Source organism: Eleutherodactylus coqui, chromosome 12 (genome assembly GCF_035609145.1).
Source record: "Eleutherodactylus coqui strain aEleCoq1 chromosome 12, aEleCoq1.hap1, whole genome shotgun sequence".
NCBI lineage: Eukaryota > Metazoa > Chordata > Amphibia > Anura > Eleutherodactylidae > Eleutherodactylus > Eleutherodactylus coqui.
This window is the reverse complement of record NC_089848.1, coordinates 62916585-62941547: the sequence shown is the minus strand read 5'-3', so window position 1 is coordinate 62941547 and position 24963 is coordinate 62916585. Positions and strand designations below refer to the sequence as shown.

Sequence of the window (24963 nt, the reverse complement as noted above, 5' to 3'; positions counted from 1 at the left end):
GGTCTTCTTGGCAAGTGGTCTACTAAAAGAAGAAGCCAGTATGCATAATATATGGGGGTACTGAAAATCCCTCACAAAAAATGTTGTCTGGGAAAGGAGGCAAACATCTAAAAAGTTGTCTGTTGGAGACGTTTTACTGTATTTAGGACTCATGCATATAGCCATATTACAGCTCTGTAAAGTTCAGATTTATATGGAATTGTAATATGGCTCTGTGGCATCCTCGGGCTTACGCACTTATAGGATTGCTATCTTTGTACTTAGCAGGGTGGGCAACATGTGCATACAGGTTCCAGAGACTTGGATCACACAACGATATCAGGGGTCACAGCCCACAGGGTCCTGTCACTATCCCCCACCCGGAACCTTTAGAGAGCATCCTCCTCTGTCAGAGTTGTGAAGGGCCCTAGTCTGTTCCATGGCAGACCTTCAGCACTAAGCACAGGAGTGTTGTCTGTTCTATAACCCAACGAGGAATCCTATACCTTGCAGGAGCCACGTCTATCAGAGTTAATGGGGCCTCTCCATAATGTTCTAGGTCTGTCTCGTGCCATTGTCTTGTCAGTGTCTTGCTTGTGGAGTGCATTTGATTTATCTAGATTGGATGGTTGCAGGACTAAAAGGGTTAATGTCTGGTATGTTCTGTCCTGCCTGGAAAATGTAACGTTATGTATGTATCGTTTGTGGTCATGTGATGGTCTTATATATATGTGTTTGCATGAAGGAAGACAGAGGGAGTCGAGAAGTGAGTTAGTCAGTCTGAGAGTTGAGGATTGTGAGTGAGCCACACAGACACCGGACAGATCGGTTTGTGTGTGGAGCATGGAGGAGGCCGAATGACTTCCTTGTGCACTGCCTGGGGCCATTCAACCCAGGAATCCTTGGTACTTCTACTGAGAGCTGAGAGATAGGTGAAGAAGAGAGAATGTAAGTGGATTGCTGGTGGAGAGAGAAACTGAGTACTGGGTGTAATGGAGCCTAGAGATAACTTGGACTGTGGATTGTACAATTATTCCATGAGCCCCACTGAGAGATTATAAGTGTGAACTGTCATTTCTACAACTGTTCAGCAACTGTTACGCAATTGTTAGTGACTTTGTTTAAGTAAATGGACAAGATCGACCGTTCTTGGTTTTGTTCTAAAATATACTCTTCTGGTGTTGGACTACTTTATTTATTTTCAAGATCCAGCGCTGTAGAAGTAATGGTGGCATCACAAGTGACAACTGGACTTAAGGTAACCTCCGATTACTACCCCTGTGATCTCCCCCAGCGGTAATGTGGTCAGATCCAGAGCTACTCTTAGAGGGAGAAGATAGTAGATCCCTGTGACAAGGCTTTTCTCTACCCCCACTGTCTCCTCGGCTGTGGGCCTGCTCCTCGGACGCTGCATATCCTCTACCTCTGCCCTTGCATTCATATCAGTCCTCTTCCTCTCCCCCCACCAGTTGCATCTGTCCTCTACCTCTTCCCCCCAGAAAATTGTTCTATACACTCTCTACTTCTTAGTGACCTTCTTCTCTCCCCAGGGAGTTTCCCAATCAGGACTTCTACAAGACACCAGTTTCTCTTTTGACTGGCTGAATGAATACTGGGATCCAATTGGCATCGATGATTATCATGGAATCTTATGCTTTAACTCTACATACCTTACGATATCCTTATAAATAAGGAACACAGACACCAGTATTGGATAAAAAGGCCACAGTGTTTATTTAATGGGGCTACCAAACAATGGGGATAAATTAATCAACTAATTACCATAACACATACATGTAAACTCTGTCATACATACACGAGTGAAGAGTGAACGATTATATTGTTTGTTGTTGGCTTCGTGAAGACTTAACGATTATCTTTACTTTCGCTCTTTGAATGATTTTTTTGAATAATAATTGTTCCATCTAAAAGCCCTAAGTAAAGGCCCATTTACAGTGGCCAATCATCGCTAGAACTTCGCTCATCGGCGATCGTTTTAGCGATAATCGGTGCATGTAAATGGGCCCGGGGCACCCACATTTCGGGGTCTTTTCGCTGATCCTTAAAATAAAGCTCACTTGATTTTAGCAATCAGTTTTATCAGTAGTTCTCCACAGGGGAATGCTGATAGCATTGTTTCCCAGTGGAGAACAAAGGATCTGAGTGCAGCTAATAGCCTTGGGCTATTAGCCTGCACTCAGTGAAGGCTTCATTAACATACATAATTGGCATTTAAGTAGCTGAGAAGCTACTTGAATTCCAATTATTTTCTATGTAAAATAATTGCTCAAAGCTGTTGCTCAAACTGTCATTTGAGCAATCTTTGAGCGATTATTTGCTCGTGTAAATGGGCCTTTAATTACTTCTTCATTTATTGAAAACAAGCAAGTACATTGATATCAGCTCAATGATTGTTGATGGCAGTGATCAATCACAGGAGATCCACCCAATGCATGGAGAAATGGAGAAGGACGAGACAGAGTGAGTGAGACGCACCAGGCAAAGCATGTGCCAGAGAGAGAGAGAGCGCCAGAAAAAGAAGAGCCTGACAGGAGAAAAGAAAGTGCCAGGCAGTAGAGAGAAGTGAAAAAAGACAAGAGAGATCAGCTGTGACAGCAAAAGAAAGAGGTTTAACAAGAGAAAAATCTGAGAAACCGTGAGTAACTGAGGAGAGACAGTTTTGACAGTGAAAAGAGGGAAAATATGAGATGTAAATATGAGGAGAGAGAGATAAAAACAAAGAAGGATAGAGAAAAGAAATCCAGAGTTAGCTCCCAGTATATGGATGGGTTAGACACGGGTGTCTATATTGTTGCAATTTGTGTATCAGTTATTATGCACTGAATGTTATGAAGAAAACAACCTCATCTCACTGCTTTATTTAATAATACCGGCTTTACAACAAATTAAGCAAAATATTTGGCTCTGTGTATTATTCCACACCTCACCACTCACAACTACAAATTGTGCCCAAGGGCACTGGTGTCCGAGCAAAACAAACCACAATGAATTGCCAGCCACAAAGAATGATAATAAAATTAGCGCTCACCATAGCACTTTGTGGCGTCACTACAATAGCATGCTATGGGCTGAATGTGCTGCAGAATCTGGAGGCGGAATCCTGCTCCAGATTTCGCAATGCAAATCCGCCCATGGGAAGGAGGCCTTAATTATAGAAATTATTTAATCTAATAAAATCAATGTGCATATAATACAATTTAAGAAGTATTTAAAGGTAGCCAGGCAGGTAGAGTGAAACGATGAAAACGCTTCTGCGCAACAGTAGCTTCTACCCCAACAAGAAATTTCTACCCCAACCTGAATCCAGCCTCTGTGCAGCAATTATTTGTGTGGAACCTGTATTGATGCCTCTTATCACTAGAGGGCACTCAACATTTGGCCGCGCCAATCCCCATGCACTATCTTGGCGTGTAAAATAATGCATAATACACTCCAAGACAGAGCATGCGGCGATTTTTCTTTTGAGCAAGTAATACGTTTGCAAAAGAACGCTAATGTCAGTCGCCATATACAAACCAATGGACTATTGGCATTGCGTGTCATAAAATTGCGTGCGACACACAATGACAATACGCCCGTGTGAGAGCGGCCTTTGTCATCGAGGTGTTGCACAGAGTCACTACAGGGGTGCCAGAGGAAAAACCATGTGTGCCACAGTCCTATTTCCTAGGGAACCTGGGGCTACGCCATTCTCATGATCCCTGGGGCTCCCTGCAGGATAATACATTTTCTTGGGGCAGTGAAGTTATCAGCCATACGGTCACAACTTACTGCAGGTACGGCAGTGCCCGTGACTGCTCAGGCGAGGCTGGATTAACTTCCACATCACACTCCAGAGCTCTAGGCAAAACTGAACATATAGTCTCCTGAGAAGAGACACATTCTGGAGTCTGAGAAGTAAAAGGAAATAATTTCGGACCCTACAGGGTCGCTATTAGAAGAAAGTCCACAGTGAACACAATATTCCCTCCATGTCACAGATATCGCACAGACTCCAACAAAGTGTCCCTTTCCTTTCTGGAGAGCAGATAACCCCCATTCTCCCTGAAGTGGAACCCCCAACTTTCAGACCTTCATGAGATATACAATCAGTATGCCATAGATACCTTTATATGAACATCCCTTTAAAGCCGGTCTGTTAAGTTATGTAAAGGCGGCGTAGTATCAGGAACAGGCTCGCTCTCCTATCAGTCATATAGTACAATATATCGTATCATTTTGGCTCACCAAGGTTTATTGCGGTCCTCAGATGGTGCAATCTGACGATATGATCCTCGGAGCAGAAAACATTGTACACTGCTGATCTGGGACAGTTTCTTGACCAGAATTGAGATTATCGATGAAACTAACTAGACATGGCGGGCCATGGAAAAGTAGGCCGCATCCCCATTCTTATGAAAGCTGTCTAAAAGATAATCTGTCCTTGCTGCCCATAGCAACTGGTGCTGTTTGGGTCTGCCACGTGCCTGTCCCTTCTCTTTTTCCCCCTTCTTCAGCTATTATGATGGAGCTGAACAATGTAACATCGAAGCACAGGTGTGAAAATAGAATTTGGAGGTCGTGTTCACACATTGCAGCCCAAAACCACATGCGTTGTACGATTTTGACCAATGGGAATTATCATTAATCATATACATAAAATGCATTAAAAATGCACCATGGGAGACGGTTTGACTATCGTGAGTCTTTGGATTATCATAAGTTTGATTTCCAAACTTTACTACTATCGTAGAGGCTGATATGGGCCCTTTAAGTTAAGTCTTGTGGGACAAGGTGTAATAGTGCGTTTTGCCAACTGGAAACCAAGTTCGGATACGGCTTTAAGGAAGGACAAGTGGGTTGATACAACACAATTTATTAATACAAATGAATAAATGATAAAATAAAACAAAGTTACATAAAAATAGGTAATATTGCAAATACGTTTTGTAAACAATTCTTAAACAATGGTTACATCAATACTCACATCACCAAGAGCCTTGGGTATACTTCATCTGCTTTGTGCATCAACCGGAGAAGCAGCGGTGAAAAGTCAGAGAACAGGAGACCTCTTGTGAACCGCACTGTGAGAGGACATTCCCCATCACAGGTCCAAAATGCTTCTGACTCTCCAAAAGTCGCTCCTGGTTTTTATACTTAGTATGATTTATTGCTTGAATATTTGTATTGCAGATATCAATGCATGGAGTTGTGTGTTTGAAAAAGTCACAATCTGAAGTGGCCATTCCTCAAATAGAACCAGATCAAAGGAACAAAGCTGATTCTTAAAACAATGGCAGCACTAAGCTTCAAATATACATAAGGCCCAGTTCAGTAGTAAAACAATCATGATAGATTTACATGATTAATTAGACAATAGAATCACAAGACTCTATAGATAATGGTGGTAGAATTACAAGACATTGGCGACACTATGTCCAGATATTAACATGGTTCCAGCAAGTCTATAAGACTCAGTTATATAATCCTTATAATTTATACATTGAACATTCATGGCTGTATGGATACCGGATGGAGGATGAAGGAACGCAAATAGCCATTTATATAGGCTTGCATTACAATAAGATACAAAATTGAGGGCTACAAATAGCCAATTAGATTTGTACCACATAGGGATAGGCCTTTGTACAGTACAGAATTGGGCAAAGCCTCTAGTGGAGAACAGTGACAGTTGGTGATTCAGGCGCCATCTTGAAGCTAGATGAGAACTGTTGGCGTTACTGAAAACAAGTCAACCTGCCTGGATTGAATTTTGCAGTAACAGCCATAAAAGTCAGAAGAGGAGGATGAATGGCAATCCTGGCTGATGAAGAAAGAGGCAACAGCAAGTCCATCCGAGAATACAAGGAAACATCCAGCAGCAAACTGCAATCAGAAAAAGGCCGCAATGCAGACCTAGGGGCCAAGTGTGCTGTGATTGGTGGACTGAAGCGCCATTAAGGATCTGATTATTACCTGAAAGGACCAACAGCAATGCCAGAGGGAAATCCAGTGCCAGCCGCAGCGTCCAAGCCGCAGGGGGCGCCAGCGAGAAGGATCACCTGGAATCATAAGCAACCAATTTATGTAAAAAGTTTAATTAATCAGTCATTTAAGTCAGAGTCCAAGGTTTTGGATTTTGTCTTGAATTTTGGCACAGATTTGCAGTGGATTTCATCTTTTAAATTGCAAGGGGTGAAACCTGCAGCAAACGGTTGTCCTGCAACGGATGTAAAATCCACAGCTTGTCCCGCGCGGAGGTTTTCCACACTACATGATGAGATTGACCACAATCTCATCCACATGGCTCATACTGTAGATGCGGCAGATTTTTCATGTGGAAAGTCTGCAATGAAAGTCTGCAGCATTTTTGCCCTGTGTGAACCGAAACTAACGCTCTTGGAGGACCATGATGATTATTCTACATGTAGTACATTTGTGAGACTGCTATATACACAAACAACAGGCGTATGGAAAGAATTGTGTGCTGTGTCCTGAATTGCCATTGAAATGTGAAAGATTCCGGTTAAACAGGTATTCTGCCTAGGAGATGTTTTTTCAAGTTTTCACCTATCCACTGGAACCGATCGGTGGGGGTCTGACCACTGGGACCCCCACTAATTACCAGAATGGAGTCCTGAAGTCTCCTAAGTGAATGGAGTGGTGGCTCAAGCTATTTCCTGCTACCTTCAGTAGTCCTATTGAAATAACTGGAACAAGACAATTCATGGCCACCGCTCAACTCATTCTGGGAACTTTGGGCCCCTGTTCTGGCCATTGGTAAGCATTCCAACAGTTGGACCCACACCCATCTACCAGTCCATGGGACAGGAGAAAAATTGACCTGAGCAGAATACTCTTGATATAGATAAATTTTACATTGTTCCGCTGCACTGAAACGGGCCAATACACAAGAAAGACTATTTCCTAGAGTTATTAGGCCTATACAGTATTCACTGAGGGCCCTTACATATTTAATGTTGTATCTTAAGAAACTTTTCTATTAGGGCAGGGTCAGACGAGTGTGGTTTACATGCTGCTAAGCAATGTGTAAACCATGCTGCTGACATGCAGGGAATTCTGCGCTTGAATGGGCTGCCCCTAGTTGTGCGGAGCAGCTCAGTCACACATCTGTAGTGCGGGCAGCCTGCTTCCATGGCTCGCATAAGAGCCCATGGTAAGCACCCTGGACAGTGCGCACCACGGAGCTGACAGGTGAGTTGGCACTTTGTTTTTTTAGATAGCACAGATTCTGTGCTCGGTCCAGGTCCTCCTGCTGCTCTCAGAAGCTCCGCCGGGCATCTTGCAGTCCTCGTTCGCACACAGAAGCTCATTTCCTGTTTGTGAGATTCAAAAATCCCACCTCCAGTAAGTGATGGCTTTGATTGGTTCATCCAGCGCTACTCAGCCAATCAATGCAGCACTCAATGAGCCAATGCGAGGGCTGTGATTCGTTCATTCATCTCTGCATTGTGGGATCAGCCAATACATAAATCCTGCCTCCACAGCGTGATTGGTTCTGTTCAGCGAATCAATGCAGTGCTGGATGAACCAATCACAGCCCTCACATTGGTGCATCGAGTGCTGCATTGATTGGCTGATCATCTCTGGATGAACCAACCAGAGCCATAGCTTCCTGGAGGTGGAATTTTTGAATCCCGCAACCAGGAAGTAATCTTCTGTGGGCGAATGAGGACTGCAGAACGCCCAGCGGAGCTCCGAAGAGCAGCAGGAGGACCCGGACCGAGCCTGCTAGGTAAGTATTCCCTTTTTTTTCAGGGAATTCAGCTAGAGCTTAGTTTAGGGGGAGCGCTTAACCTTCTAGCGATAAAATCACACAATTTTACTGTTCCCAGCATTTTTTTTAACCGTGGAGGGAAATCTTTTAAACCCTTCTCCTATATATGTATCATAATGGGACATGCTGTTTTTTTTTTCACGCTCATGAAAAAATTCACGTTTGAATCCCCATAAACTTCAAGGGGGTTTATGTTGTATTCTGCGCATAATGCATAGCATAAATACACCTGCATGATTGAGCCCTTAGTAATATTATAGCAGATTTAGAATAAGTCAATTTATAAAACAGCAGTATTACATGCATAGAGTGCGACCTAACAAAGTACAGATAACGAATACTTAGGAATATCCCTGATGTATATCCCTTATATTTCCAATTTGTTACATGTTGCAACATTTCTGGGAAACACACTGGGGTACCATGGCCTTTTTATATTTTGCAGTCATTGAAGGAGTCAATCGGCATAGGAAGCCCATGTTACATATTGGATTATGTATGTATGTACTTACTATAGTTCTTTTTGGTCTAAACTCAAACTATGTCTGTACTTGCATCAGCTGTGTGCCCTTTGCTGCAATAAACATTCATATACCCAAAACAGATCCAACATTATTCATGATTATTCATTAATAACTTCAAAAGGGTTGTTAATCCAGGGATTATTCCGATTGTCAGATTGGAGTCAGGAAGCAATTTTTCCTTTAAATGGGGAGAATTGGCTTCTACCTCAATGGGTTTTTTTTTCTCCTTCTGCTGGATCAACATTGGGGTTAATAGGCTGAACTGGATGGACATATGTTACTATATGATTTCATTTACGAATAGTAACAAATGGCTACCTTCCTCATCCCAAATTAGTATAGTTATACTTAGATGTATAAGTAGGAACAATATCAACAGTATTACACCCCCAAATGGTGTAACGTCCTCTGTATTTACTGCTCTTCTTCTCCATCTGGTACAGACCCAGCTACATCTTGTCTCTGCACAGTCTGCCACCCAGACATCTCAGGATCATTTGAAATTAATTACATCATGCGCTGTCACCTGAAAATAGCACTATACACCGTGCCGCCAAAACGAAGAATGTACACTATGACCCCAAAGTGTACATCATATATTATACTACACCATACCCCCAAAATATATTCTAATATGTTCTTATATTCTAACACTGTCAGGGTTGCCAACATCCCCTTCAATTTTTTTTCTAGACTTCTGCACAAAAAGTCATAGACGGACCAAAATTTTTACAGACATAAACCGCGCCCCTTTTTAGAGGCCATGGCCCCACATCCCTCCCTCAATATAATGCTGTTAATCAAAAACTGCACCAGTTGCCGTAATGAAATACAGGGTCATTTGGTCATTTTCATAGATATTGTCTGAAGTTGTAATATGGAGAATTGTAAAAAAACTTAAAAAACAAATCAAAACTTTGATTTTATTAACCCCTTCTCAAGCAAGGGTGTACATGTATAGGAACCAAGCGGGTTGCATACACTTCCAGGATCTGGTCTAGCTTTTATCCCAGCTGTTTTGCCACTTACATGTCTCACTTAGTACTGAATGTGGGAGCGCCCCCTCCATCAGCTCCTCTGCAACAGTGACAGGGTAGTGATGGATTGTCATGGCCACCTGAGGCTTAGTGAATGCTCCCAGGCCTGTTATGTATTAAAGGCCTGTTAAGCCCTAACAGTGGCAAGACCTAATAGGCTGACTAAGGCCGCCTGCACACGAGCGTTCCGGATTCCACTCGCGGATTTTCACGCGCGTATGGTACCTAAATGTGCTTGCGGATAGGTGCGGATGCGTGAAAAATCACGCGCGGATATACGCAGATGTGTTGCGGAAAAAAACGCGCAGAAAAATCCGGAAGACACCCTTATTGTAAACCCAACCCCTAGAGAACTGCCCATTCCCTGGAAAACAGCTTAAAAACCAATACCCAGACTCCGTTCTGTCCCTCTTGCTTGTGTGAGCACTGTTAAATTATTCTGGCAACATGCTTTCACCCGGTGAGCAGATGTCTTTGTGGGCATGGTTGATCCATGTAACTTTTTTCGGACGTACTGCGGTAACGGAGGAGGAAGAGCCCCCCAGGAAAAAAAGGAGGTACTGGGTGCACCCTGGCTGGTGTCTGCTGGCTGCTCTCTGGTAGATGAGGGGACTGAAAGGACAGATCTGCAGTTGAAATGTGCCTGTGAAGCTCTGTGCTGTGTGTTGGGACGCCTCCTACCATGCCTACTTCCTGTAGTCATAGCAACCAGTGACTCCATCCGCAGCTGCACTCCGGATGTACTGCGTGAAAAAACGCACCCATTCACTTGTATTGGAGGCTTCACGCGCATGATCCGACCAAAATTAGAACAGGTCGCAGATTTTTTCACTCGCGTGAAAAAACGCGATACACATCCGTCCGTCTGGGGACAACTGCGGATCCTCATAGGAGTATATTGGCTGCGGTCTGGGGCGGATTATGTGCCTAAAATCACGCGCTTGAAATTCTGCTCGTGTGCAGGCACCCAAAAGGTGTAACATACTGCAATACAAAAGTGAGGACAGTGAGAACATCTTGACATACTCTGGCTGCAATAAAACATTATGCCACTAGATGGCAGCACATAATCTCAAATAGCAATAAACATTTGTTAATACAGAAGGTTATTGAATAATGGCCTAGATAAGTCGTGTAATCAAAACAGTACATAACCTAAAATACATGCTTGCATATTCAAATAAATACTAGTATATACACAAAGGCTGTGTGCAAAACTAGAAAGAGGTGCCATGTCAATAGCTGTGAGTCCAGTAATACTATATTAAATAGACTTAACTGTCAATCCAACCATTAGGGGGAAATCAGCAGCCAAAATGTAACCTTAGCATGAAGCTGCTGGAGAGACCCCAAACGTATCGCTGCTGATAGAACATTTGTTAGATGAGTAACCAGCTCCTATGTGCGGTCCAATGATACGAGATCCCACGGGGCAATCACCGGTCCAATCCAACTAATAAACACACACACCAGAGAAAACACAGCACACACCGCACAACCATACATCACACACACACCAAACACCACACACGCCAGACACACACCACACACAGTGTACACACACATCACACACACGCCAGATACATATACATCACACACACCAAACACACACAAACACCACACACATCACACACCACACACATCACACACCACACATGCCAGACAACAAACACCACACATGCCAGACACACACCACACACAGTGTACACACACATCACACACAGTGTACGCACACATCACACACACGCCAGATACATATACATCACACACACACCAAAGACACACACAAACACCACACACATCACACACCACACATGCACACATCACACACCACAGACACACACACACAGCACACACACACCACACCACACACAGCACACATACATCACACACTGGACTCGTCCTCCCATTCCTCCACAAATAACCACCCAGCACAGCAATCATCTGACTGAGGCGGCCTTCACACTTGCCGATCGCGATATCGCTGCGTTTTTTAACGCAAATGTCAATAGGACTTTCTAATGTTTAAAATGCATCGCACAAAAATCGCAAGTTTGTGCTTTGCGATTTTTGTGCTTTGCGATTTTTGTGCGATGCGATTTAACATTAGACAGTCCTATTGACATTTGCGTTAGAAAAACGCAGCAATATCGCGATCGCAAGTGTGATGGCACTCTTAGTCTGGCAGTCTCATTCTCCAAGAGAGAGTTCAGGAAGCCTAATCTGTTGTTTTATGTGTGAGAGAAGAGCTGTTGAAGTTAGTACTGCCTGCTAAATCTGGCAAGTGAATTCTAACCTGTCATTCAGCAAGAATCAGTAAAAACTCTGTGCCTCTGGTTTTACTAAAGCTCCTTGGTCTGGGCTCTTTATTTCACCTTTGTGTCATACTCAGAGGCACTGGCGTCACATTGCACTTGTACCATTCGTCATTGGTCTATGCAGAGTAGCCTCCACAGTGACAAGGCCTGAGTTAGAATACCCACTGGAGTTACTTCTACTAACTTCAGCTTCTTGCATAAAGAATAAGCTGTAACTCATGCACTTTATTGCTCAGGACTAAACCCGAGAAGAAAGGAAAGATAATGGATTGTATCTTCTGTAGTCATTTTATTTAAGGTACAATAAGGTAATACAATGTAACTTTATACTGTGCTAAATTACATAAGCTTAGCATTGTCGTTGTCACTTTATACGGTCATTACTGTTAATTAGGCTTGATAGTTGTCCTCAACAGGAACCTGATTTCACAGCTGTGTACAAAGAGTGGGAGTCGAGCCATTGGAAAATATAATCCCGTAGAGATCTTCAATGCTCAGTGCTGGGATGAAGTAAAAGCTTCAACCTCCCCGGGTTTATCCGAGTGAACCGCAGGCTCCCGATGCTATATATGAAGGTTCCGCTCATAGTCGTATGTGATTGTCTGGCTTCTAAAATAAAAAAAGGACTTTATTATGTCACTGACAGTTTAGGATAATGGGTTCCAACCTTTGACTCTCCAGCTGTTGCGAAGCGACAACACCCGACATGCATGCTGGAAGATATAGTTTCACAATGGCTGGAGTGCGACTAGTTGAAAACTGTTGGTTAGGGAAACCTATAAACTTAAAAAATGACACACCCTAAATATCACCAGGCTACACTTTCAATTATAACATCTCATGTCGATACTTGCACTTTGCTTGCTCTATGTTGTTATCCCATGCCAGTTTACAATTTCTGGTAAGCTACGCTGATATGTCAGTTTACATTGTAAGGGACATTACCTCTGCTGCAAACTGCAAGTTGGGAATGTTTTGGGATAATATATGATCAGGTTTCAAAAACTGATGAATCCCTATAATATAGGGAATCAGTGCTAACACATTACTGACATTTGGATATTATAAGTTAATGTTAATACTAATTTAGTATTAAATGTATATATTGCAGATTGTGTAGCCATAGGTAGATATTGCAGTAAACCAGCCAACTACCTAAAGATGCTTTTTAAGTTTCATTCAGAACCCCCCTCCCCCCCCCAAAAAAAGCAGTTTTTCATTATGTTTAATTAGCTTATTCTGTAGATTTTTACCATAAAACCACGATTCAGCTATGCAGCTAGAAGAAACCATTGCTAGCAAAATCTGTCTTCAGCTAGCTAAATACCTGATTGCAGAGCTCCTTTCTTTACTGTGCCTGCACTGTCCTCTGTAGTGCAGGTACAGCAGTGTATATAGCAAATATTAATTATTAAATGGCTACCTTTTATCATATTTTATCTTATTAATTTATATACAAAGTTCCCCTAAAATGTTATCATGCTCCTGTCATCTGATTTGTATAATGCTCCTGCCTCCTCCGGCACGGTGTAAGGAGAAGCCGTTCTATGTTACAGACAGCTTCTCCTCTTCGCATCCCATCCACTCTTGCCTGGACCCAATGTACGGTGTCAATTACTCAGTGCATTGAGTGTAATACTCAAAAGTTCACAACCCAATGCAGTAAGACACCGTGATTCAAGTAAATGGGGCTGAGATGCAATATCAAATATAACCCATGAAATAGAAGGGCACTATTTCTGTTTATAAAGCAAAGCCTTTTTCTAATTTTATACTACCCCTTTAATAGGAAAACAGTCAATCATTTCATAGGGCTTTGCTATTTATTTCAGCATCAATAGATGCTCATAATTTGAAGCACAGTGTGATTATACTGGTACGGTACATTCAAACATCATACCTTTCATTGTTTTCATCAAGGTTTTTTACTTCTGGAAGATGGGAGTTCTTATCATACTGTAATCTCTGAAAATTAATAGTTCTTCCAAAACGAAGAGGTAATGTAGCAAACGACTGCACATAATGGCCGCCATATTGTGATCTTCCAAATCTCTGGGGCAAATTAGCTACTGACTGGATATTGGTCTTTCCAGGTATGTATCGGCCAAACCTAAGAGGTAAGTTTGGGATGCTCTTTACCACTTTCTCATCAGATGCTCTTCCAAATCTCAGTGGAAGGTTTGCAGCGGGCTTCAGTCCTCTCTCTTCAAGGAATTCCCTCTCAAGCATTGGAAAGCTACTATATTTGCCCAGGATTTCAGGAGTCATGTCACGTAGGTTTTTTGGTCTCAAATATTGATACTCATTAGAATTGATATTCCTCTGATGTGGGGCGTATTCGCTGGACTGTGCAGAGAGAAAAAAAGCATGAAAAGTTTTCAAAAGTTTTGTTCAGAACTTTAGGATCACTCTGATTGTTTATTGGGGCAAAGAATAGAACTTGTAAAGTTAAATAACTTTGAACTTTTGGTTTGACCGTTGAAATCTTAGACACTGGCAGTATATGGGCACCAAGTATTGTGCTTTACATTCTGCCATACTGCAGTTTTCATGGACCATGTTGTATACATTGATCTCTTTGCTTGCTGCTTATATTACACATAAGATGGCAGTCAACCGATTGCTCAACCAGCTAACATCAGTCTTCCCTGTAAGCATGCATGTACTCTCTGCTTGCCTAAGCATGCATGGTTATTCCATTTGGGAGAGGAAGACCAGCAGCTGCCAGTAGGACGAGGATTGAGTATGTTGGAATCCAACATGAGTGATTCTTGTTCCTCCCGATATCTACAGAAAGATAATCTGAAGGCCCTAATACACTTAATTCAACAGTTTTGTGATATGTGCGAATAGGGCAGTGTAATGGCTCAGTGGTTAGTACTGTTGCCTTGCAATGTAGGGGTCCTGGGTTTTAATCTAACCAAGGGCAACATCTGTATGGAGTTTGTGTCCTCCCACACTCCAAAAATATACTAATAGATGAATTTAGATTGTGAGCCCCATGGGGATAGTGCTGTGGAATACGCATGCACTATATATATAAATGAGTAAATTAAATAAGACAGATTTACAGAACATTTGCCTGACCTGTTGTCTGTGTGCAATGAGTGGAGAAAGCAGCTTGCCTCCATCACATCTGCTACGGTGGAGTCACAGCACTGCAAACCACAGGAGGCTGCTCTATGTTTAATGTGTAAAGTAGTTGACAGTATTGATAATGTTATTCTGTTGGGTGCCATAAAAATGTGACTTTTTTAAGGCATATAAAGTAAAAGTCTAAACATGCTGTGAATGCACTGCAAAATAAAACATTTAAAAATGTCTTGTTTTGTATATGATATTCTTGGTTTACGATGTGTTCACATGCATCAGAAAAGTTTACTATCAAAGTGAATGGGATTGATCCCAAAAACCCCTTTGCTTCAAATTTAGCTTTTTTTGGTCACCCTGTCTCCAAGATAAAACTTAATAAGAGAAGATCAAAAATTTGTAAATACCCCAAAATGCTACCAATAGAAACCAATAAAAAGTCTTTCTACAAAATACAAGTCTTTCCACAGCTGCATCGAAGGAAAAATCTAAAAAAAAAGTTATGGTACTCGAAATATGGTGACAGAAAGTAATTTTTTTTACTGATATTTTATTTTTTAATAGCAGTACAACAAAAAAATTGTATAAATTTGGTATCGTTGTAATCAAACTGACCCACAGAGTTAATGTCAATTTTGCCGCAGTGTGTACGCCGTAAAAACAAGACCTCTATAAAATGTTGCATATAGATTTTTTTTTCTATTTCGCTCCACTTGAAAGTTTTTTTTCAGTAAATTATTTGGTACATTAACTAGAACTATTGAAAAAAGACAAGTCGCCTGGCAAAATCTAAGCCCTCAGACAACTACATCAATAGGAAAAATAAAAAAGTAATCAGTTTTTGAAAGTGGAGAGGAGAAAACAAAAGAAAAGTGTCGAATGCCTCAAAGGGTTAAGATTATGTTCTTTCATCTACACAAATAAAAAAAAACAAAAAACAGAAATATAGTATTTCTTATATGATCATATAAACCAGCAGTTATTATATTTAGAGCTCCCTAGACTTTGGAGTCAGTAAAACAATTAGGTAAAAATATAAAAAAAAATAAAAAATAAAACTTGTTATTTGTATAGTGCCAACTTATTCCGCAGCGCTTTCAAGTAATTTATTTATTACCACCCCAGCAAGCTGGGTACTCATTTTACCGTCCTCGAAAGCATGGAAGGCTGAGTCAACCATGAGCCAGCTACCTGAACCATGCAGGGATTGAACTCACAACCTTCAGGTCATGAGCGAGAGCTTAGCACTTTCAGTTCTAATTCCGTTTCCTTAGAGTTCAATATAGTTATGTTAAATCTGGAACTACGATAGTACTTCCTTTTAGGATGTTATTATGGATACTCAATCATCTCTCTAATTACAATAACTACAGTAAAACCGATCCATAGATCAGGCAATGTGAAAGTTAAAATTGTTGATTTCCTAAGTTCTGATGAATCTCCCTGTCCTCTAACAATATAATGTAAGAAGTAACGAATCACAAACTCAAAAGGAGAAATGTATAAAATATGTTTCGAAATGACATAAGAAAGTGTTAAGGTTCCCGTTTTCATACCTTTATATGGTCCTGCGAGACCTTTGTGCTATTGTTTATTTTATAATATTCACAAAACTTTATTAAAACTAATTAAACATAATTCCGTTTCCTTGTTCCATTTTTGAAGCAGTGAAAGGGAATTAAAACGGAGATATACATTCCCTTTTCCCCACCATTGTTTTCAATGGGTTTAAAAAAACTGAATGCTTTCCATTCTATTATGGTTCCATCCCTTTACCGAAACAAATAGCGCAGTCTGCAGCTATGGAAAGAAACTGGGAGCATTAACTTTTTTAGAAAATCCCATTGAAATACAAGTGTGTAAACAAATGAAACATTTACTTCCGTTTTAATTCCCTTTTGCTGCTCAAAAAACTTCCAAAAATATGGCTTACAAATAGCGCCACCTAGTGTAAGTAAGTCTTAGACAATGAAAAACAGGTGAAGGGAAGAAATCAAGGCTGACTTGATGGTGTTCTGCTATAGGCATAACACTAATGCAAAGTATTATGTCATAGGTCCAAATGATCCGCTGCTCCTGTGACCATAAACGCCAGGATAGGACGCTGATTTCCTCCTGGTCAAACCGAATGCACCATCAATATAAACCGAGTCCACAAATGGCCCAGGATCTATGAACATATAATACATTTATTGTACCAAGTCATCCAGATCAAACAACGTTTTTTTTCGGTATCGAGACCCCCTTTCTCAACTATAGGGCTCTCGCTCCTGGATACCTTAGTACAATAAAAGATTTATATGTTCACAGACCATATATGGACTCTGTTTATATTGGTGTTGCTCCAAAAGTGGAATCTTAACCGAAATCCCTAACGTAATGTACCCTCAGCATCCCGAATGTATTCACCCATCTCGAGAATAATACTGGTAAATAAAGAGCCTTACCTCAAACAAGTCGTCAAATTTCTCTTGACTTTCCAGATTTGCTGCTGTTGTCTCTTCAGAACAGACAGAAAAGGCGAAGAGAATGGAGAAACTACAAAGAGAAAAGAGCATAACGTTACTGGATGACAGCCTACCCATGTTGCTTGGTTGTGCAGCACATTCAGAGGATGCTTGATGTTGGATGGTTATCATTATATATAGTACTTGGAACAATAAGCCCTGTCAGACTCTAACACGCTCAACTTTCTCCTTCATCCTAATTAATACAGGATCGTTAACTAAGACCGTAAAGAATTAGAAGAATTTTCTTACCACCACATACCGTAGACTTTCCATCTATATGTACCAGGACTGTTGTATCTGGATTTAATTAGATCTTTATAGGACATAACAATTGAGGTTCACATGGGCTGCGATCAATTAGCACATAGTCCACATTTTAATTCTTTTTTACTTTCTTTGTAAGATATTTAATTAGCATAAATATGTTAATTACCAGTAGATTATCTGCGCCAAACAATTTTATAAACATATTTGTTTTTATGGCCAGGAAGAATACAAAATAGAAGCCACAGCGACGATGAAATCCAAAGCAGTGAAACATTTGCAGCATGCACCTAGGCAACACTGTGATTCGTGGAAGTTCTTGGCTCAGCCTCTGATTGCATTGGACACCAAACTTTTCGAGGTATTTCTATTCTAAAATGCTCCTGTATTTAATAAAAGTAGCATCTAAGCATAGTGTAGGATAGAGATGTTAAAAAACATCCTGGGGGCCCAAAGCAGCTTCCATGTGCATGATGTATGCTCCTCAAAGTAAGGCAAATACATATGGCACAACTCCACAGAGTCTTACTTGATGTACACACCCCAAGGAATGGCACCTCTACCCCACTGACAGTCTTGGTTTACCAGTGCTATCCATATTCTCATATGAGCGGTTCTACTATGACTGGTAATGTTTTCCTTGTCAGAAATTCTCTTGTAGTGTACAGAAGTTCATGTGTGGAAGTTTCTGGAAGGTTCTGAGTGATCTATGTAGTATCGTGCGTATGTGTATTGTCAGTGTGTTTTATGTAGCATGAATATGAAGTGTATTGCCTAGCTGCAGTACTGAATGGGTTACTGTCTGGGTTATGTCTGGAAATGTAACTTTTGTAAGTCATGTGACCTTGTCATATAAATGTGTGAGCGAGATGTGTGATGTGGGCCTTTTTTGTCTAGCTTCGGAGTATCTTGGGTTTTGACTTTTTGGAGCTGATTTTGGCGAAGATGGAAGAAGAGGAGAGGTGGCTTAGAAGTCTTTTCCTAGGACCCCTACCCTCTTGTGTGTTTGAATGAGGAGGCAGCAGTACAGAGTTCTAGTACTACAAGTCGTGTAAGTGACCGGTAGAGTTCGTGTTCTCCTATGGAGTATCTTGTCCAGGAGCGGTGCTGCACAGATAATGTGGACTGTGTGCCTGGTGTCATCCTGTGTCTGCCTCCCTGTCCTCATCACCATTTCAACCTGCACTGGTATGTTTACCACAGTTATTTTCAACTGAAGTCTTGCAATTGATGCAAGTATTTTCAAGTAAAGTTCCTGTTGTCAACCATTCCCGGCAATGGCATGTTCACTACTCCCCTTGTGTGTGGGCTTTATTACATCTGCAGTTTCACCGCGGAGGAAGGAAAGTTAGCATCATCCATGACATTCGCTGAATCAAGTAAGCAACCAAACCCATTTAATAGCCTGCCCTCAGCCCCTGCGACTTCTTCTCTGGTTACCCTCCGGGTGGGAGGTGGTAGTGCCACCGTGACAAGGCCTTACTCCAATCCCCGCCGTCTCCTACGCCAAGACCCGCTCCTCAGGTGCTGCCATTTGGCTTGGGCCTCTTCCCAATGGAAACATGGTGATCCAATCCCATCCTCCGTGTCTGCTTTATTGGGTTACTTTTGGAGAGTCTTCAAAGAACCTGGTCACACCTCCTCTGCTGCTTCAGCTCTTCTTTGTCTCAAGTAAGCTGCCTCGTAGTCAATCAATATGCTTTCACATTTTGTATTCTGGCATTTGAATTTGTCTGGAACAATTCAATTCTAGTTTTGACATTCCATACTAAAAGACATGTAACTGGAGTGTACAGGGGTTGTACACTCCATAATAGACTGTGGACTCTGGTGGAGAAAAGTTTTATTTTTCCATTTTTGTATTATTATTTTGTCCGGCACAGACCTTGGTCTGTATACAGACTGGTGTCACAAACCGACAATTAACATCTTACCCTGCCCGACTTCGCGGGTAGCACCCAAAAGCCAAAAAGTTAATTGATTATTATTTTTTTTGAACTCTGCACCATCTTCCGTTAGTGAGGGAAAGCTGCATAGCCACCGTGACCACCATCTTGGCTGCTCGCTTTGCTACAGTCTAGCTGGTTGCACTTCTCTTTGGCAGATTAGGCCATCACACTTCCAGGTAGTGAAAAGTGGTTCATCACTCTAGAAAACATGTTTCTTTTATGGTAGAAGAAATAGTATCTATAGTCTCATCCAACTGCACCCATGAAAAAATGCTGGCAATCCAAAATTGAACATTTGATCTTTTTATTTCCAAATGGAACATTTGGCTGGCAAATCATCCCTCAACTAACTAGTATACAAATTACCCCACATACCACCCTTCCAAATATCTCCATGTCAATCACTAATAGACCTCTTTACCATAAAGTATAAGCCTTCAAGTGGTACACATAAGTTTCTGGTTTATAGTTGATATCTAATACTCAAATGATGAACTACATTAACCTGGCAACTACTTTCTTATATTTTGTAATACTATTCAGCAACGCACTGCATGCTTAAAATATCTATGTCATGGTAATTGTATTCTAACACAACAAATATGTCAACTTTCTGCTATTTTTGTTTGTTCGTTTATTATTAGAGATGAGCGAGTATACTCGCTAAAGGCAATTGGTCGAGCGAGCATTGCCTTTAGCGAGTACCTGCCCGCTCGAGACAGAAGGTTCGGGTGCCGGCATGAGGGAGCGGTGAGTAGCGGCAGTCAGCAGGAGGGAGCGGGGGGAGAGAGGGAGAGAGAGATCTCCTCTCCGTTCCACCCCGCTCTCCCCCGCAGCTCCCTGCCCGCCGCCGGCACTCAAACCTTCTGTCTCAAGCGGGGAGATACTCGCTAAAGGCAATGCTCACTTGAGCAATTGCCTTTAGGGAGTATACTTGCTCATCTCTATTTATTATAAAACCCAATAAAAATTATTAAAAAGAAAACATGTTTCTATTGCTCTAGAATCCAGTGGCAGTATACTTTACACTAGTTCAGTCAAAACTTGGCATTGCACTTACTGGTCATGCATTGGTGTGTGTCTGCTTGACCATGGAAATCCAATCCATGAAGCTCCTGATTCAATGTTTGTGTGCTATTACTTCCACTAGGTGATTATTATGTGTCATGCACACACAGCATATGAATGGCGAGTCTGCATGGTCAACCTCTTCATGCTGGGCCGTTATACTCCTAGACACTTCCACTTCCCAATAATAGCACTTACAGGTGACCAGGCAGATCTAGAAAATCAGAAATTTGTGTTGAAGTCTTGTTGAAAGGTGAACCTTCTGCCCAGTCTGAGGTCCCTTGTGCTCTGGATCAGGTTCTTATTAAGAACATCTCTGTGCTTTGCTCAATTCAGCTTTCCATCAACCCTGACTGGTCTCTCTGTTGCAGCCTTTAACCCCCCCCCCCTAACAGCATGATGCTGCCACCATCATGCTTCACTATAGGGATGATATTGGGCAGGTGATGAGCGGTGCCTGGTTCTCTCCAGACATAGCGGTTAGAATTGAGGATAAAAAATTAAATCTTGGTTTCATCAGACCAGAGAATCTTGCTTCTCACTGTCTGATAGACCTTTAGGTAGTTTTTGACAAACTCCAGGTGGGTTTTCATGTGTCTTTTGCTGAGTAGAGGTTTCTTTCTGGCCTATAAAGCCCAGATTGGTAGAGTGCTGCAGTGATGGTTAACTTTTTGGAAGTTTCTCCCAACTGCATACAGGACCTTTGAAGCTCAGTCAAAGTGACCATTGGGTTCTTGCTCACCTCTTTTACCAAGGCCCTTCTCCCCTGATTATTTAGTTTGGTGGGTCAGCAACTCTAAGAATAATCCTGGTTATTCTAAACGTCTTGCATAAGAACTATGGAGGCCGCTGTGCTCTTGGGAACTTTTGATGGAGCAGAATTGTTTTGCAGTTTCCTCCTCAAGGCTCGGTTTTGGCTCTGATATGCATTGTGAGCAGTGAAAGCTTATATAGACAGGGGTGCCTTTTAACTTATGTCCAATCAACTGAATTTGCCACAGGTGCCTCCAATGAAGGTGTAGCAACATCTCAAAGATGATCAAGAAAAACGGGAGACCCCCAGAGCTAAATTTCAAGTGTCATACCAATACTGAATACTTATGTCAATGCAAAATGTTAGTTTTTCATTTTAAAAAAACTTACAAAGATTTGTAACATTCGGTTTTCACTTTGTTACTATGGGACATTAAGTGCAGTATGATGGGGAAAACTTGATTGTTTTTAACTTTCACAAGACCACAACATAACAAAATGTAGAGAAAGGGTCTGAAAACTTTCCAAATTCATTGTAAGTAGGATGGTATCCAAAAATATAATGATGATGAAGTTTTATCATCCACTCTCCAGTCAGCCATTCTGGCAAACCTCAAAAGAAAAGTGAAGCATGGCACAGCAGGAAGTAGGTAACTCCATGAAATCTTTCCTATTCATCTGCTGCTTAATTCCTGCTGTGCCGTGTTTTGTACAGTATGCCCTATATAATCCAACTACTGTCCCCCTACTGGAGTCATTAAATCAATGTACATTTCTGCATCTTCCTTTCTATAAATGGGATTTCTCATTATGTTTAGTCTCGCTCTGTAAATCTCTAGAATCCCTGGGAACAAGAACTGGCCAGTGAAGATTTTAACAGTAAACAGTAGATTTCCCCATTCATCTTCCCCTGCATTTCTCTATGTAATGCATTCCAGCACCTAAACACCAACTAGCTAAGTATATGCAAATTAGCATTGTGGATGACCAGACAGTATACAGAGTTCTGTCAACTTTTTTTTAGAAGAAACGTGGAAAACATCATTCTTGTTTTCAAAGCACCTCACAAAGTGCTGTGAATGATTTGGGGGTTATTCTTAGGATTCATAGCCTTTCTTTCCTTGGTGAACACTAGTGGGGTGTCCCCATAAATCGAGGTGTTGTTTATGCTTCCATTGTCTTCAGAGTATTATGCTGGTTTTACTGACATGCCTGAAGAGTTAAGAATTCCCCCCTGTAGATTCTGTTTCACTGTGATGTTTTAAACCGGCGCCTCTTTTACTTAAAACAGATTCAAAATAACATTTAGATCATGATATGAGGTTCAGTTATTGACTGAAAATTCAGCTGCATTATCCATGATGTCCACAAGGGGGAGCAAGAGTCTTAGTGTGTGTGTGTGTGTGTGAGAGAGAGAGAGAGAGAGAGAGAGAAATAGCTGCTATAAAAACAGCAACTATTACTAAACAAATTGTGCAAAAGTAGAAGAATTAATGTAAATAAATTCATATAGGATCTACTGAATGGCTTATAGCCCACTGGCTGGCTTCCCGGGTGTTATTTTTTTAATGCCTCGGCCACCTCACGTGAAATTCTATCAAGATGATCTTAATTCTGTTCTGGATTGTTAACTGGATCTTCAGGTACCTGAAAAGACATGCAATTAGTGTTCTACATACCTCCTAATTCAGCATAAGAACTTCAGTAATACTCAACATGACATCATTCATAACTTGATCATTCTGGATTTTCTACAACGTGTTACCCATTCTGTGAGTAGGACACTGCTCTTATGGGGCATTTGAGGATGGGGGCTACAGTCATAGCGATGATGTATTTAGTAGTTATGCTGCAGTAATGAGAAGTGACAAAAAATGCTGATAGTTATGTGAAAAAGTGATGAAAACACCATGTGCCTTGTTGCTGCCAGGAGGAGCTAATGAGGCACAGAGGAGTAAGAGACACCAGCAAGAAGCTTAATTACTGTCGCTTTAAGAGAGTTTCAGGTTGCATATTATAACGTAACGTTAAATTACACGAACCTTCCTATGGAGCGCAATATTTTAGTAAAGGTATTAGTATAAAAAAAAGAATGTGCTGCCTCTGTCTCCCTTTGTCATCGCCACACTGTACTGAACCTGTGTTGCATCACCACTCTCACGACAGTTACATAGCCCTAAACTGGCTCGGGGGCAAGTGGTTAAAGAGGTTATTAGCCAGAGTGTAAATTGACTACAAAGAGTGTATCTCATTCTGGAAGATCCAGTAGATCAGTGCATTACATAGACCGCCATCTGATTTCAGCAGGTCCCATGTAATTCTTCATTTCCCCTGTGGGGGCACTGCAGGGGAATTGAACACTTGCTGTTGGGATCCCCTGCATATTACAGCTAAATGCTGGGGGTCTTATTCACCTTTCCCTCTTCCAGTGCACACTAGGAATGCTAATGCTGATAAGGTTATTTGAACCTCTATTTAAACCTTTCTTCTCTGTCTTTGGCTCCTTTTAGACGAGCCGATTCTCGTTTGCACGAACGCTGACGTCACCACTAGCTTTTAGGCAGCCTGTCTTCTGAATAGATACATAGTTAACCAAACATGAGCCCAGTTGGGCCCTGTGCAGAGCTGCAAGCAGGTAGAGTCTGGACTTGAGGAGTGGTGGCACTGGTTGTGGGTTACGTGACGCCAGGACCTGTGTAGGCCAAGTATTTCATCCTTATTTATTGACTAATTATATTGTTGTCTGCTTTTAGGTGTGGGTGATTTTAGGATATTTTGGCAGCTTAATAAGAGATGTATATTGATGTACAATGATATTTAGATGTCTGCTTCATTTGAGAAAATTTGTAGGTTTTTAAAGAGCAGTTAGGTGCATCCCATAGGATAATAGGAGTCATTTACTAATCAGTCTGCATCACTTCTGTTACATAAAAGAAGTAATAAAAGTAGATCTGTGCAAAAAGTTGCAACTTTTTACTCCTCTCACCGCTTCTGAAAAAAACCTAGAAAAGTGGACAAGTTAAGTAGGAGGGAGTATGATCTCCAGGGGGCCGACAGATTAACCCTTTCCAATCCACTGTCGAACGTCTTCCGACATTCTAGTTGCAGCCTGTACATCTCTGATGTTGGAAGACGTCCGACAGGGTACTCTGCTGGGCTTATACAGTTTGATCAAAATTTAGCAAAAAACTTTATGCTTATAAATGTTGCTGAGAAGCACTAGCTCAATGTATAATAAGTGGATGTGCAGTTCTTTTCCTTACAATATGGCATAGGGCAAATATCTGCCTGCTTGTACCACATGTATACTTCACCTCCCAATAGATTTGGTGCATTATACTCCAACAAGGTTTGTATTAAAACTGGTATATAAAAACTTTAACTGCACAAACTGAGGTCAAAAAGGAAGAGGAAGTGCGCCATTGTAAAGAGGAAGTGAAGGACTACATGCATACACAGCACTCCAGCATTCACATACACACATACAGCTCTGCTACATGCACACACACAGGTCTGTTACATACCCACCCATACTGCTCTGCTACATACATGCACACACACAGCTCATGTAGCTCTGCTACAGACACATATCTGCAGCTGGCATGTTAAACACTGATTTTATTAACATTAAATTCCCACATACAAGTGTAGTAATACATGACCCCCACTAGGC

General features: G+C 41.4%; 1 protein-coding gene across 1 annotated transcript; it reads right to left on the bottom strand.

Moving 5' to 3' along the window:
- Positions 1-11960: 11960 nt before the first annotated feature.
- On the bottom strand, positions 11961-17331 carry NPVF (neuropeptide VF precursor). The gene is made up of 3 exons (XM_066585139.1): positions 17194-17331; positions 13557-14002; positions 11961-12265 (listed from the first exon to the last, which is right to left on the bottom strand). The coding sequence occupies exons 1-3, from the start codon at positions 17329-17331 to the stop codon at positions 12220-12222; spliced, it is 630 nt and encodes a 209-aa protein (XP_066441236.1). The 3' UTR covers positions 11961-12219.
- Between the last annotated feature and the right edge of the window lie 7632 nt (positions 17332-24963).